The sequence below is a fragment of the Tribolium castaneum genome, chromosome 5 (genome assembly GCF_031307605.1).
Source record: "Tribolium castaneum strain GA2 chromosome 5, icTriCast1.1, whole genome shotgun sequence".
Classification (NCBI taxonomy): Eukaryota; Metazoa; Arthropoda; class Insecta; order Coleoptera; family Tenebrionidae; genus Tribolium; species Tribolium castaneum.
Window position 1 is genome coordinate 6,447,028 of NC_087398.1, and position 14,345 is coordinate 6,461,372.

The following is a 14,345-nucleotide window of genomic DNA, read 5'->3' on the forward strand; positions in this document are numbered from 1 at the left end:
TTGTTAATCAAATATGCAGCTATTTTTTATATTTATAAAACAATAATCTATGTACAAAACGTAGAAGGTAAATCCTATTTACAAAATTTTAGGAAAAAAACGCATTGAAAAAATGGATACAATTTACGAGTAAATGAAATAAAATTAATGCCAAACGGGGCGTTATTTTTTATACACTCCAAATACAGCTGAAAAAAATTAAAAATATTTGTTTTGTATTTAAATGTACTAAAGTTAGTATTTTTTCAAAAAAAAATTGTTTTCGAAAATATTTTTTATTTTGTTGTTATTAAATGTATAGACAGCAATAATGTTGTATACGTTCAGCGAAAAAAAAATTCACTGGAGGTTTGGTGCATCTTTTTTGTGAATAAATACGAATGAAAATTTTAAAAATTATAACTTAAAAATTTATTCTGCAAAGCAGTAATTTTAGTGCATTTTATGAAAAATAAGAAACAGTCCAATTATTTTTAGTTTTAAGAATTAAACATTGGATATTTCAAAAGAAATTTAAGAGTAACGATTTTACTAGATGAACACATTCACTAAATTCATATTAAATTGAAAAGTAAAATGCAATCTAAATGACTTTCTGTTAAATGTAAATTAGCCTAATGGATAATTTGGAAAATCATTAGGCAAGCTCTACTCTCATGGAAATTTACGATATTTTTGGCTTTTTACGTCAGCAGCGAGGCCTGCAATGATTTTTGGGTAATTCCTATAAGCGACTAAAGCCTAAACCTTAAAATTTAAAGTACTGATCTCACACCTTGATAAAAAATATACTTACTACAAAATTTAAATTAGGACTTACAGTAAATGGTATTTCCTAATTGATTATTCAACTTTTTTGTACCCAAGAGAATTCATTTAAAAATAGGGAAGATACGTAGATACGATGTATAGAACAAAATTATCATAGAAACACTCTGTAGATTTTAATAAAAGACAGAAACAGGGCTTTCTAGTAGCACGGAAAGAGACGGAAAAGTTAAACCACGGCTTACTGTATCCGATTCAACAAGGCTTTGGTTTGTTTTTTTACTTATAATCTATCCTTTTTTTACTTATGTAAGTTGTGGCTTTTATCTTTGTCGTTTAGTAACTGATTACGACTGCGCGTAGACGTTCAATTTTGGCGTTTGACAGGCACACATTTTGACAGCTCCATTGAATGCAAAATCTTAGTTTGTGTGGTTTGTTTTTTTGTTGGTTTATCACAAGTTCCATTGAAAAACAACGTGAGGAACGTTTGGGGAAGTGATTCGTTGAAAAAAACATGACTGATAAGCGTTTTATAGTAAACCTTCAACAGTAATTTTAAGCGATTTTGTAATTATGATTGAACAAAATTTCGTTGAAATCAACCAGATAGATGGGTTTTTATCATTTATTTGGAGCGTAAGTATTTTTTCCGAATAATTCAAGGTTATGCCTATCGCTAAATTATTGTTTCATGCGCTACCAAAACATCTCCTTTCATTTTGTTATTAAGATTACATCGCTGGGTGTCCATGAGCTAAAAATCTTAACCATTTTTGTTTCAGATCGATTGGAGAGATCCTTGGCTTCTTGGGTTATTTACATTTCATATTACTATATTTATAATGGCAATATTTACTAGAAATTATGGAAACTTCCAGGCACTGTTATTCTTCTGCCTGTGTAAGTGTGCAGACTTGGGGCTTCAAACAGTATGCATTATACACTCATTACCATTTGAAGCCAGAAAATACAAAGTTCATTATTAATGTTCATTGATAAATACAATACAGTCAAATTTAGCATGATTTTGTTGGTTTTTGTATGTCAAAGGTTTTGCCATTAAGGTTAATCACATGTTTAATTGTCTATTTTTTGCATCTGCTTTGTATTAAGGTCTCTGAAGAAAAAATTATCGCAATTGTTTTCTTGCAGTGTTACTCGTTTATTTTTCTGAAAGTATCAACAAACTAGCTTCGAGTAATTGGAAGATTTTTTCAAGACAGCAGTATTTTGATAGCAATGGCCTTTTCATATCAGTAGTGTTTTCAATGCCAATCTTATTGAACTGCATGTTAATGGTGGTAAGCTTTGATAGAGGAAGTCTAGTGTTTGTGTTTACATGACGTGTTTTCCAGGGCAGCTGGCTTTATCAGTCCACACAACTAATGAAAAACTTAAAGATCGCCCAGTTGGAGGAACGAATAAAAAACGAGAAAAAGCTAGAAAAATCAAAATCCAAAGAAGAATGAAATGTACTTAACTTTACATCTATATGTTATTGTATTTTTATATTCATAAATTCCATATTTTTTGTAACGCAGGCTTTAGTTATTTAAAAAGGCATACCTGTAACTGTAATTGCTAAGTTTATCAACTAGTTACCTACGACATTTAAGTCTAAGCAGCGCTGTTATATTTTAATTATTGACAGAATAGTGTGAACCATGTAAACTAGTCAATTGGAATTTGTCATTTTGCCATTTTATTTTTAATGTATACTAATTTCTATCAAAGGTGTCTTTCTTGTTAAAACTAACATTAGTGTAAGCTTTTTTATTAAGTATCTAAGACTGAATAGTGGATTGATAAATTTAAATGCACAATAAATTACTCCTTCGTAAAAAGAGACCACATTCGTTTTTTTTAGTTAACCTGATAAAATCGATTGCTCGGCTATCGCCTTGATTGCCCAACACTCATTCAGCCGCCTATATTATTGCAATATTTGTAGCAAAAAAATTAAAATTACCTTAATTCCTGTAGTCGTTGGTTCATTAAACGTTCGTGGAAGGTTACTTCATTTTTTGTTTAAACAAAAAATTATGGATTAAATAATTATTTGTCACTTGGACACTTGAATGATTTTTGACTGTATTTTATTAATTCCACCAGTCAGTCAAATTTTGCGAAGGGAGCGGTTCAAAATCGATCATCAGAGGGCAGCCCAATCGAAAAAAAGTTAAAATTTTAGAGGGCTATATCTTCAAATTCGACCAAAATTTAACATTTTCGGGACCACATACTAAAGTTAATGACGATTAAACAACTGATCATGCATTTTTTTTAAATGAACTAAGGTTTTATATTTTCTTTCCTGTTTTGTTTCGTTGTTCTCGTAACGCTATATGGCCACAGAGCCACTGGTATAACCAAATAAATAAGTTTTATCACGATTTTTTTTATTAACACAATTAAACTACATAATTATGTACATTGAAATGTTTTTACATCGTGTGCAAAATATTTTGCTTTTAAAGCAGTGACAATGTGTTTCGTTTATCAGCATGTTTGGGGGCGTAGGACGGGAAGCAGGACGGTGCATAGCTTGTACAGCTTTTTACCAAAAGTGTTGTAAAACTTATTCATTCCACAAAACGCTAGTCCTATAAAAACAGTCCTATGCTATACTTATTTTTACAACTAAAGAACAAAGAACTATTATTACAACAACAAAAATATTTGTTTTTAAACTACAATCTATGATAAGAATTAAAAAAGTAACAGTAATAAACAGTTATCGTTGTAGCGAATGCAACACGATCGAACAATTTCAGTGCAACTAAACATTTTTTCCGATTTAACACTCGACTTTAACAATCTTAAATAACAACCATTAAAGTGCTTTCAAAAATCACGCTCTTTTTTTAACATACTAAACTCAACCTAAAACCCTACTGAAAAAATACGGATAAAACGACCTTCTTTGTGGCCGGGTGAGCTGTCTTTGGCGATTGGGCCTCGGCTGAGCCTGAGGTTCAGGCTCCAAGGGCTCACTCGTTGCGGTTTCTGTGCCCGGTTTGGTTTCACCAAAAAGCGATTTCGGCAAAAACTGCTTTTTCATCAAATCGGAATCTTCAATTGCTTTTTCCGGCTTGGGGAGTGTTACAGTTTCACTCTCGTTGTTTATCGCGGAGTTGTTGTTGAGTAGATCTATTTTTGAGTCAATCTTGTGCATAACTTCCTCTTCGCTGCTGTTGAGAAGTTCCAAGTTTTCTTTCGCGGATGGTGTTGAGGTCTGTAAGGCCTCGGTTCGTTTAGTGGTGATAAACAATTTCTTCGTGTTTTCTTTCTCGCCCCACGCGACTTCGACGTGGTGGTGTTTGTCGGCTTTAACCGGGATGTCTTTCCTGTAAGTTCGGTTAAGTTTCGTCAGGGGGTCCGTCAGGAGCGGGAACATTTCCACTTCTTTTAAGAGAGTTTTTTCGTTTTCTGTGGTGTCTTCCAACGTATTCAAATTTTTCGGGAGATATTTATTATCGTGGTTTGCCTTTTTCGGATCTTTTTCCTTCAACATGTCTTTTTTCGAATGTTTATCGGGTTTTTTAACTGATTTGTTTGTGACAAAGCTGGCCTCGGACGGGGGCTCTTTGTGGTAAACCACCGTCGTGTAAAAATTCTCACTATTTTCGCTATTATATTTCAAAGACGTTCCAGTTTCTAGCTGTGGTGTCTCCATCACTATTTCTTTGGCAAACTTCACGTCCTCAGACGTATCGTTGACTTCCAGAATATCGAACATTGTTCCTGCAAAACAATTATTGATGTATTGTTCAGACTGTATTAATTTTTACCGTTTTCGATAATACTGAAAAGCTGTCCTTGATTAATAGCAGCAGGATACTCGCCCACATCTCCACTTTCTGGATTCGCTGTTTTCGGTTCAGCAGTAACAGTCTGAGCATTAATGTCCTGAGTGGTTAAATCGGTTACTTGTGTCGTTTTAAGCTCTGTGGATTTGTCGGATTTCAAAGATACACTCGCGTCTAGAGTCACATCTCCATCAGGATTGCTACTGGTTGTTTCAGTTTCGAGGCTCTGACTAGACATCGTAATGATTTCTTGTTTGTGCGCTTCTTGATTGGATAAATCAGTCGTACTTTTGGTGGAAACAGGACTCAGTGTGTCTTCGGTTTCTCTGCGATGACGTGTCGGCATTCCATAATCGATGTCGATGGTATTCGAAGTCCACGGTTTTGTCGTTTTACTAGAGACAACATCCTCGGATGTTTCAGATACGCTGCTTGATGTTATGTTGGGCAAAATTGGATTTTTTGTCGGCTTATCCTCGAAATCTTCGGGGGATATCGAGCACGACAGTTGTTTTAGGATGTCTTCGCGGTCCTGCCACAGAGTAGTTTACCAAAACATTTAATAAAACAATTAGTCAGAACTGTGCAAAAATGGTGGATGCGCCGGGATAGTTTTATTTCCACTTCGCTAATTTTTTTCAAAAAAACTAATTACAAAACTTGATAAATTAAGATAAATCGGCAATGTTAACTCTTTTTTTGTATGTAATTTGTAATTGTGTAATTACTGTGATACTTCAATGAACCCTTACCGCGTTTCCTTTGCACGCAATTCTTTTTGTGCCGTCAAGACCACAGTCTGAAGTGAGTTCAAGTGCCGACTGTTCCGGAATGTATAAAACTGTTAAAGACGGTAGTTCTGTCAAAAGACATCCTTTGGGACCCATAGCCCACGATGGAACTTAAGAAAAAATAATTCGTATTAAATTACGATAATGTTTTAAAAGATTATTTAAGAAATGTTTGGGTGTTTACCGCGATTATCTTACCGGGTAATTCACAAATAAAGGACGCTATTTCGGGTCCTCCACAGTTCATCGGTTTCCACAGGAAATCTGCGACTGGATCCATGGCAGTACAAAGAGAATCGTCACTTTTGGGTAGCTGTTGCTGCCAGTGACCCTCACCGGACAAAGGACGAAAATTTCTATTGACGAAAATTGAGATAAAATGAAAAGTTTGAGAAATATACTCACGTCCAGGTGAAATTTGGTCGCCCTGTGGTCTTAGACAGTCCAATCCATACATTCTCGTTAATGTCTAATTCTTTGAGATACGCTCGTATGGCATCGTATTGCGATGTACTGTCAGCTAAAAGCATCAAGTTCTATTGAGAATCACAAACTGGATGAACGAGTAACAAATATCTGATTTCAAGCGGGATTTCGCTCCTCATTTCCATAGACAAACATATACGTACACGTTGAACCGACAATGCCAGCCAATTAGGGTAAATTTGCAAGTTCACTTTGAGGATTCCTACAAGGAGAAGGTGGGTACAGTGTATACTGATTGCTACGTGCACGGAAAAGCCTTGGAGTTGGAGATAACTTAATGCCTTCTCGCCGGTTCGCTATCGATTTCAGCTCGACCCCCTCTGTTTACAAAAAGATTTTGCTGCACATATAGAATTGAAATGAAAACCAAATTCGCATCCATTCTGAATCAAATTACACTCACGGAATTTTTATCCGAAAATTCATCACAATTTGTCGAAATTGACAAATATTTTCGCACTAAGAGGTAATCGATTGCCGGTGGAACGCAGCAACACAAAAGAAAACGCCTCAACTGATTTGATTGTCTTCTAGGAATTGTACACCAACACCCGGCACCTATAATATTTTTAAGCAATAAAAGTTGGATAGTATCGATAAACCGGGCTTTCCTTTGCCACGAATACGCTTCACTTTTTAATGATTGAATGGTAAGTTTCTTAATTTCGTTTAAGAATTTTTTCAATTAATAAAAGTCTGGACAACCTCAGATATATTTTGAATAGGACAAAAGCACCAAATTGAGGTATATTTAATTATCTGTTGTTTGCGCTATTAATGTTTGTTTTTATGCGGATGTATTTATTTTTTGGTGGACGTGGAACACCATACACATTGATCATAATTGTTATTTCCAGCACTTGGAATTGTAGCGATCGATATCACCCTTTAATTTGCACTGATAGATAATATCTTAGTGTCAGCTCTCTAACAGCGTCATTTATCACTGTTTCACGCAAAGCCCCTGAAGGATATTTTCAGATATTACAACATCGGAATGATGGTCATGAATTATTGATTCTTGGCCGAAAGGTGTCAAACGTATTGTTTAGAAGAAGAAATAATGATTTCTCCATAAATTACTAAATATTACGTCACTTTGACGCTTAAAAATTGTAAAATGGCTTCAAACGAGAATAAGTTTATCGATCGAGCCCCATTCATTTTAGCCGCCGGAAAATTATCCGATAATTTGGGAGATAGCGTCGCGAACTGTTTAAAACAATATTCCGTAGACGATGCATCTAAAGCTTTGAAGTATTTTGCCAATGCAAAGAACGCCAAGCCCGTGTACGAACCCGAACCTTATAAAAACAAAATCCAGAGAGGTGTTTATACAGAAATCCGGACAATCCTGCAGCCGGCGGTAAAAACCCGCTACCAAACCCTAATTAATGAACTGAAAGAGACTTCGTACGAATCGCACTGGAATAAATGCATCGGCAAAAGTCGCGATCCAATTCCCGGACTGCCAAAGGGATTAAATCCACTTGAAGTCACTTTTGGAATAAAAAGCAACAAGGACGAGTCAGTCAAAGAGCTCGTGAATCCGCCGAAAGGCGTCTATCAGGTCCTGACAGAGAACCAGATTGCTCATGAAATGTATAAAAAATCGCACAATGACTACAATGTGGGGGAGCGGATCTGTCGCAATTATTTATCCCCGGCTTTCGATAGCTCAAAACGGTTCGGCGAACGGACGAAATTCGATCCACGGGGAATTTGGGTTAGGTGTGCTTGCACTTGGCATCAGAACGAGCCGGTGGTTTACACGAACAAAATCCAGGCCGATTTTTTGAACAAAACCCGGAACAAACTGGGCGAGTGTCTGCGGCCGAATAATATCGGCGAGCAGCTGCCTAAAGATTTCGTCTACGGAAAACCAGCAGTGAGGGACTTGTACGGCGTTGAAGAGTTGCTGAAAGATGGCGACTGTCCACCATGCCAGTTTAAACGAGACCTGAAGTGCTGGCTCATGTCCTTCAACAAGATGAAGCAGAACTTATTCAAGCGGTTCACTCTGGAATTCACACCCAATGATCTGGCCAAATCCTTGCTGTATTATGATGGGGACCAAAGTGGGACCTTGCCTTTGGAGACGTTCTACAAAGTGTGCTCCTGCCACCGTTTCACCTTCGACAGGGCAAATCTGGAGCCGCTGCTGCGGCTGCTTTCAATCATTTGCGAGGATAAAATCCTCTATATGAAATTTCTGGATATTGTGGACAGCAAGACTCCGCCCTTGCAGCTGATGAAAATTCAGGATGTTCCCGAGCGCAATCAGTATTATCTCAGTTCGAGTCAGGCGGCCGTTTGCGATTACTTGCTAATAAATAATGCCAGTAGTCCCCCCGCGGGCATTCCATCCATTCGATACGACTTGTCACGTCCTATAGTCCCGCACGGAGGCTGCAGAGCCGATTTGGAAAATTTGGGGGACGAGTGCTCGGCTGCAATTTTACTGAATCCGAGCGTTTATTGCAACTACGGTTTGTCATTCCGAGATTTCTTCCTGCCTCGAAAACCTGACGTTTTACGAAGCTTATTTGAAAAAGTCGGTTACGAAATAGACGACGCATCCTTTGAAAAATTGTGGACGGAAGGCGTCGATCAGGATAAAACTGGCTCAGTGTGCGTCGACACTTTTAACAATTTGGTGCAAAAGTATAACGGCGAGCATAAGAAACTGAAAATTGATGAAGCAACATGCTGAATAAATAAACACGAAATGTGGAATGTTTTTCTTATAGTTGTTGGATCTTGGAGTAATCCTGTGGGGGTTTAAAACAGGAAAACTCGGCCGTCTGGCGGGCTGGGAGCAGGAATAATAGGGTTGTTAGGTGTTTGAAATATGAGCCCCAGAACGGTTCGAGAGTAACACAAAACTGAAGATGTCCCTATAAAAAATCATTTGAGACGTCTTAATCTTTCGACTTTTTTATTTGAAAGCCAAGTTTTAAGCTTTGGCAGATTTTCTCAATTCTCTAAACTTCATAAAAGATTCTGTTCCGCTTTTTTATTAATATTAATTATATTAAGGCAAAACTAATAACATTTTTGAGAAAATTTTGCCAAATAATTGCATTTCATTGGTTGGTAGTACCTATAACGTGCGTTTTGTGTAAAAAATGTGAAAAAACTCGAATGTTCGAGTTTCATTCTAATTTCGTGATTTGTTGCTATGATTTGGCAAAATCTAGTGAAAAAAATGAGTTTTGAAACCAAAAAACGTGCTTAAATTCCCTTTTGGTTATATGAGTAAAAAATGCCTTCGACGTGAGATACTTCTTTGGGGAAGTTTGCCTAAGATTGATTCTGAAAATGCAGCCTGAATGCGGTCTAATAATAATTAATATTCATGTGTTCTGAATGTGAAATCCGGGATAATCTCTATAGAACTGTAAATGGGAAGGGCGAGCGTATATTCATACTGCAAGAACCGTCATTTGTAATACGAAATGAATAAATTGACAGGAGCGTTAAAGCGTGCTAATGGTTTAACAAGATCAACCACTTACCGGTAACCAGATTGGAGTGATGAAACTGGCATACGGCGTCGGCTTCGTACCAAGATATGCGATCCCGGAAATAACGATAAAATACCGGAAAACCTTCCTCTGGAAGCATCCACGTGTTGCTAATGTTCACCTACAAGCCGACCCAATTTAACATTAAATTCATTCTCATTAGGCTTTTTCTACGTGGTTTCATCTTATTTGAAGTACGTAGGTACATTTTTTACAACTTTGTTAAAAAAATTTAATAAATTCAAGAAAATAAAATAGTGCGCTTCTAGCATTAATCGCTTCATATTAAAATTTATTAAAAATTCCAAGCTGACAATAAAACAACAGCAAAATTCCGTATCGACTGCATGCATTACAAGCACGTACGCATGGACTTTGAATAATTTACAAGACAGGGAGAGTGCAAACTGTCCGTTTATTTATTAACTAAAGGGAGGTATCCACAGCTACACCTTGAGTGCGTTAACCTAATTTAAAACGAGAATAGCTCTAATTTGAGTCGATATATAAATAAATTAGCACAAGTAGAGTGTGCAGAATGTATACATACAGCTCGCGCAGAAACCAATGTCGTTAACATTAGCAGCGCGAACACAAACAACACATTTCCACGGGACTCCATTCTAACCTGGCCCTCGCATGCACGACTGAAAACTGAAGCTTCAGAAGCCAAAGCTCTGACAAGCTCGCGCAGTAGCTGAAACTATTTCAGGATTTCCTGCTGCGGCGCTTTCGATTGGAAAAGTTACTTTTATACAGTTCTCTGTAAACTTTTTTGACTTTTCGATTTTTAACAGACAAGGAACAACTACACATATGCTATGTTCCTATAGAGCGGTAGTAGATATATCCTTATAATTATTTTCTCGCCAAAATTTAAGAAAAACTGGAAATTGATAAAAAATTTTCGAGAATTTCATCTTCATGTTTAAATTTGCAGTGGCGAACTATTATACGGACCGAAAAAGAATTAAACAGAGCCATAGAATACTATGATTTTTTAGGTCTTAACTTAGCGAATTTTCATCTCACTTATCTCGGCACATTAATTTTAAATTGATCCGAAAATTTTTGCTTTTTTGACCGTTTTAACCAACTTAGTTAGTTTTTTAGTGAATCGTCTTGAACTGGATTAAAAAATCAATAAATTTGGCCGTTTTCGAGCGTTTAGGCGTTTAGGCATGCTTTTTATACAATTATTTTTGCCCAAACTTTGTTGAAAATAAGCCGAAAAATTACTAATAAACTTTAACTACATAAATTCGTGAAAAATTTTGTCGTCATTTTTACCTATGTCGAGCGTTCGCCTACCAAAAAATCCAGTGGCGTAGCGTATAATTTTGAGAAGTGTTCAGATAAGACTACGCCAAAAACTGTCGAAAGCTAGTTGTGTTCGTCTGAAGTAAATAGCAAAAGGTTTACTGTTGTTTTATCTGCTCGTGCACCCCTTATTATTCCGACTCTGCGTCAATTTCCCCCTTGGTCGAGGCTCCTTAATTGGCGGGTCGTTGAACTAGCAATTCTTGGGGTGTTTTTTCTACCCCAACCCTTGTGTATGTCGCAGGCATAGCAATTCGCGCAGATATCATCTGAGTTACGTCACATACGTCGGCGCACCCCCATCTACGCGTCGCGACGTCAGTTCCACTTCGGCGCAGTCCATTCACTCCGCAGAGTGTCCGAAATCATTAATTGTTACCCTATTTGAATATCACAGAAAAATGACCAACGTGCAGCCCAAGAACGTCGAGAGGGAATTCAGGATTTGCGGGATTAGACGGTAAGTTGTGATGACGACCCGGATTTGGGCCAATTTGTGATTTACCGACCCTGTGTGTTCTTATCGCGGAAATAATCGATATAGCGAGCTGGTGTTATCACAGACGGTGTGTTGGAAAAATTGAAACTATTGGTAGATTTTCGGTGGTGAGTGCGAACGGATGGGAAATTCGATCATTCAATGGTACATTTCCGTTTTTTGTTTAGTTGCGTCTTGTGTCCTTTTTTTTTCAAGTTTCCGTGGTTGTTACTGATATTTCTTTGTTTATGTGTGGTTTTATTTCTTATTAGGGGTGGATTTTATGTATTGTATGTTCTTCCTTCGTCGCTATGTTTCCATATTATCGATTTCGCATGACTCATGTAGTTGCCAAGGGGTAAAAATCATCTTGCTTAAATAAAGCCCCAATTATTACGGACTTACAGTGGTTTGTGTAGATGCAGGGTGAGCCATGAAAATTGCTTTTCATTAAAAATCGAAAAAGTATCTAATGCTAACAGAAGCTCAGATAATAAACCATTCATAAATAGTGTTTTCTGTGTTTTGGATGTTGTTGTATGAATGAATTATGTATTTTATCAAAAAAAGCGTAAAGTGAGGGATATTATACATATTTATTTGTTGGTGGCGTAACAAAACAAATATTATTCTTTAAATTATACTATTCAAAAAATGTTTACTTTGTTCTTTAATAAACAAATTGGTAGAAATAAATTGAAAATTCTAAATGTTTTAGGGTGATTGAGTTTGTTTTGAAAAAAATGAGCATGCATTATCAACTAATTTTTAATAGCGTCATTAGTAGCTGAACACCTTTTTAACTGTATTTCAGAAACGGTAAAATACAGGGTAATTTTTTTAAAACGTGCCACCCTTGAATTTTCAGAAAATAAAAATAAATTAGAGAATTCCGAAAATTCAGTTTTTATTTTTACTTTTTAATTTGTAAAATTGTAGCCCCAACCCTCCTTTGTAACATAATCAACCCCTTCATTATTTTAAATGGCTTTACCCTCACCATTACCTCTTTTCTGTTACTTCAAATGAAAGATATTTTGACCAAAAGTTCTGCTGTGTTTTTTTTTGAGTTTTGCTTATTTTTTATAAGGTGACATGGTGCTCAGTTACTTGATAATCTATTGTTTAAAAATGTTTTTTTTATCAATTTATATGAATTTCGTTCATATTTAATGTGCACCTTTGTTCAAATGACTTCTGTACCTATAGCTTCTGTAGTTTCTAAGTATTGTCATTTTTGTCAAATCTTCTGATTAATTGTTTTTTCATTTTTTAGCGTTTTTTTGCGATGTTGTTTCAATTGTGAGGTTTGTCTTGACTTATGTTATATATTTTTGTGCTTTGCTGAGTTCTATGTGCTTTTGTTTTTATATTAGAAGCGTTTTTGTTTTATTTTAACGGATCCATCACTTATGGCAGGAACATTTTCGTTCAAATTTTGACCGTTTTTTGATATGGATGGACTAAGGAATGTTATCTTCACTATTTTTTTTTAATTTAGATGAATTCCTGTACATAGTGAGCCACATTAAGGGTTGAAAAAAAGGTGGAGATCTCAAATAAACTGACTCTTTCGTGTATAAAATTTATTAAAAATACGTATTATATTGCTATTATTTATCTTCGACACTTGGGTATATGACGTTTGCGATTTCCAGCGTGGAGGACGTGCCCCCCGCGTGGGAGGAGTCCTCCGCATAGCAATCGAAGCGTTCCGACTCCATGGAGTCGGAACCGGTCCCCCAGCCCCTGCGGCACGGCTGCGACGACCTGTGGACGTGGAACCGGTGGGAGCGCAGCCCCGAGGTCCGGCTCTACGGCAACAACTTCCGCATCGCGCACTTCCACCCCAACTGGAGCAGCGGCACGGCCGGCGTGCGGGGCACCCGGGTGCTGAACAACGGCCGCTACTTCTGGGAGCTGCACATCTCGCGGCGCATCTTCGGCACCAGCATGATGTTCGGCATCGGCACCAAGAAGGCGCGCCTGCACGCCGACTCCTTCACCAACCTGCTCGGCGAAGACGACCACGGCTGGGGGCTGTCGCACAAGGGGCTGCTGTGGCACGGCGGCCGCTGGACGCACTACACCAAGCCCTTCCGGGAGAACATGGCCACCAAGATCGGCGTGCTCTTCGACGGCATCGCCGGCACGCTGAGCTACTACAAGGACGAGAAGTACCTGGGGGTGGCCTTCCGGGGGCTCAACGAGGTCAAGGAGCCCCTTTACCCCATTATTTGCTCCACGGCCGCCAAGACTGAGATGTATCTGGATTCGATGAAGAGGGACTTCGTCAATTTGCAGGACAGGTGCAGGGCGGTGATCGTCAAGAGGATTAGGAGTAAGCAGGATTTGGAAAAATTGTTCGTTCCGACTAAAATTAGGAGTTATTTGGCTGAGGCGATTGTTGACAGTGTTGAGCCGTTCAAACCCGTCAATCACAACACGATTTCGATTAATGTCGGGAATATGTAGGCGTTTGATTCGACAAGTGAATCACGTGGATAAATAAAAGGCAAACTAAATACTTTTATTGTTGGTCCACACTGTATATGTATTTGTACCAAAAGGTTTTCTCGGTACGTGTGTATAGAAATGTAAAACCGTGGATTTGTCCATGTGCCATTTTAAAATTCTGTAAATACGATAAATGGGACGACGCCAGTGGTGAATGTTACCTAGAGTCTAGTCGTAGTGTTAAGCTATTTTATCAATGTAAAATGGGGAATTTTTTCAAATGAATTAATCAACATTTTTATACTCATGACACGATTTTTCTTATTGATTGAACTGCTAATAGCGTAATACGAAACGATTTATTGTGATTGATTATCTAGTCTTGTTTTGTTGTTGTTTTTCGTGTGTTGTTTGTTATTGGTTTGTATGAGTTTGAGAAAGTTGCACAAAAAAGTGTGTACATTTTGGCCAGTTTGTGCAATAGAAATGTAAATAAATAAAATTCATTTCTTTAGGTTCGTAAGACTGTAATGACTAAATTGATGTTTAGGGCAATTGAATACATTATTTTTTAAAAGCTGTGTCCTTTATTTCAATCAAAAAACAACAAAATCAACATAAACGATGAAAAGGTTGCGAATATGACTTTCTCCACTGTTGGTTTAGTACCATTTTTTAAGGGGATGATTAAACGTTCAAACGTAGA

General features: G+C 37.3%; 4 protein-coding genes across 6 annotated transcripts; 3 read left to right on the top strand and 1 right to left on the bottom strand.

Moving 5' to 3' along the window:
- Positions 1-1,195: 1,195 nt before the first annotated feature.
- Positions 1,196-2,619, top strand: Tmem18 (Transmembrane protein 18). The gene is made up of 4 exons (XM_008195516.3): positions 1,196-1,407; positions 1,554-1,671; positions 1,924-2,072; positions 2,127-2,619. The coding sequence occupies exons 1-4, from the start codon at positions 1,345-1,347 to the stop codon at positions 2,238-2,240; spliced, it is 444 nt and encodes a 147-aa protein (XP_008193738.1). The 5' UTR covers positions 1,196-1,344; the 3' UTR covers positions 2,241-2,619.
- Positions 2,620-3,153: 534 nt separating this feature from the next.
- Positions 3,154-10,085, bottom strand: LOC103313112 (uncharacterized protein). The gene is made up of 7 exons (XM_008195515.3): positions 9,935-10,085; positions 9,376-9,505; positions 5,777-5,891; positions 5,570-5,727; positions 5,333-5,481; positions 4,563-5,112; positions 3,154-4,515 (listed from the first exon to the last, which is right to left on the bottom strand). The coding sequence occupies exons 1-7, from the start codon at positions 10,004-10,006 to the stop codon at positions 3,650-3,652; spliced, it is 2,040 nt and encodes a 679-aa protein (XP_008193737.1). The 5' UTR covers positions 10,007-10,085; the 3' UTR covers positions 3,154-3,649.
- On the top strand, positions 6,684-8,593 carry LOC107398016 (EF-hand domain-containing family member B). The gene has a single exon (XM_015980606.2). The coding sequence runs from the start codon at positions 6,978-6,980 to the stop codon at positions 8,568-8,570; it is 1,593 nt and encodes a 530-aa protein (XP_015836092.1). The 5' UTR covers positions 6,684-6,977; the 3' UTR covers positions 8,571-8,593.
- A 921-nt stretch (positions 10,086-11,006) lies between the features above and the next one.
- SP555 lies at positions 11,007-14,216 on the top strand. Of its 3 annotated transcripts, none has more exons than XM_008195514.3 (2): positions 11,007-11,164; positions 12,841-14,216. In XM_008195514.3, the coding sequence occupies exon 2, from the start codon at positions 12,905-12,907 to the stop codon at positions 13,655-13,657; it is 753 nt and encodes a 250-aa protein (XP_008193736.1). In that variant the 5' UTR covers positions 11,007-11,164; positions 12,841-12,904; the 3' UTR covers positions 13,658-14,216. The 3 variants fall into 3 exon arrangements, with proteins under 3 accessions (XP_008193736.1, XP_974509.1, XP_015836145.1); XM_969416.4 differs by lacking the exon at positions 11,007-11,164 and adding an exon at positions 11,189-11,347; XM_015980659.2 differs by lacking the exon at positions 11,007-11,164 and adding an exon at positions 11,392-11,608.
- The last annotated feature ends 129 nt before the right edge of the window (positions 14,217-14,345 follow it).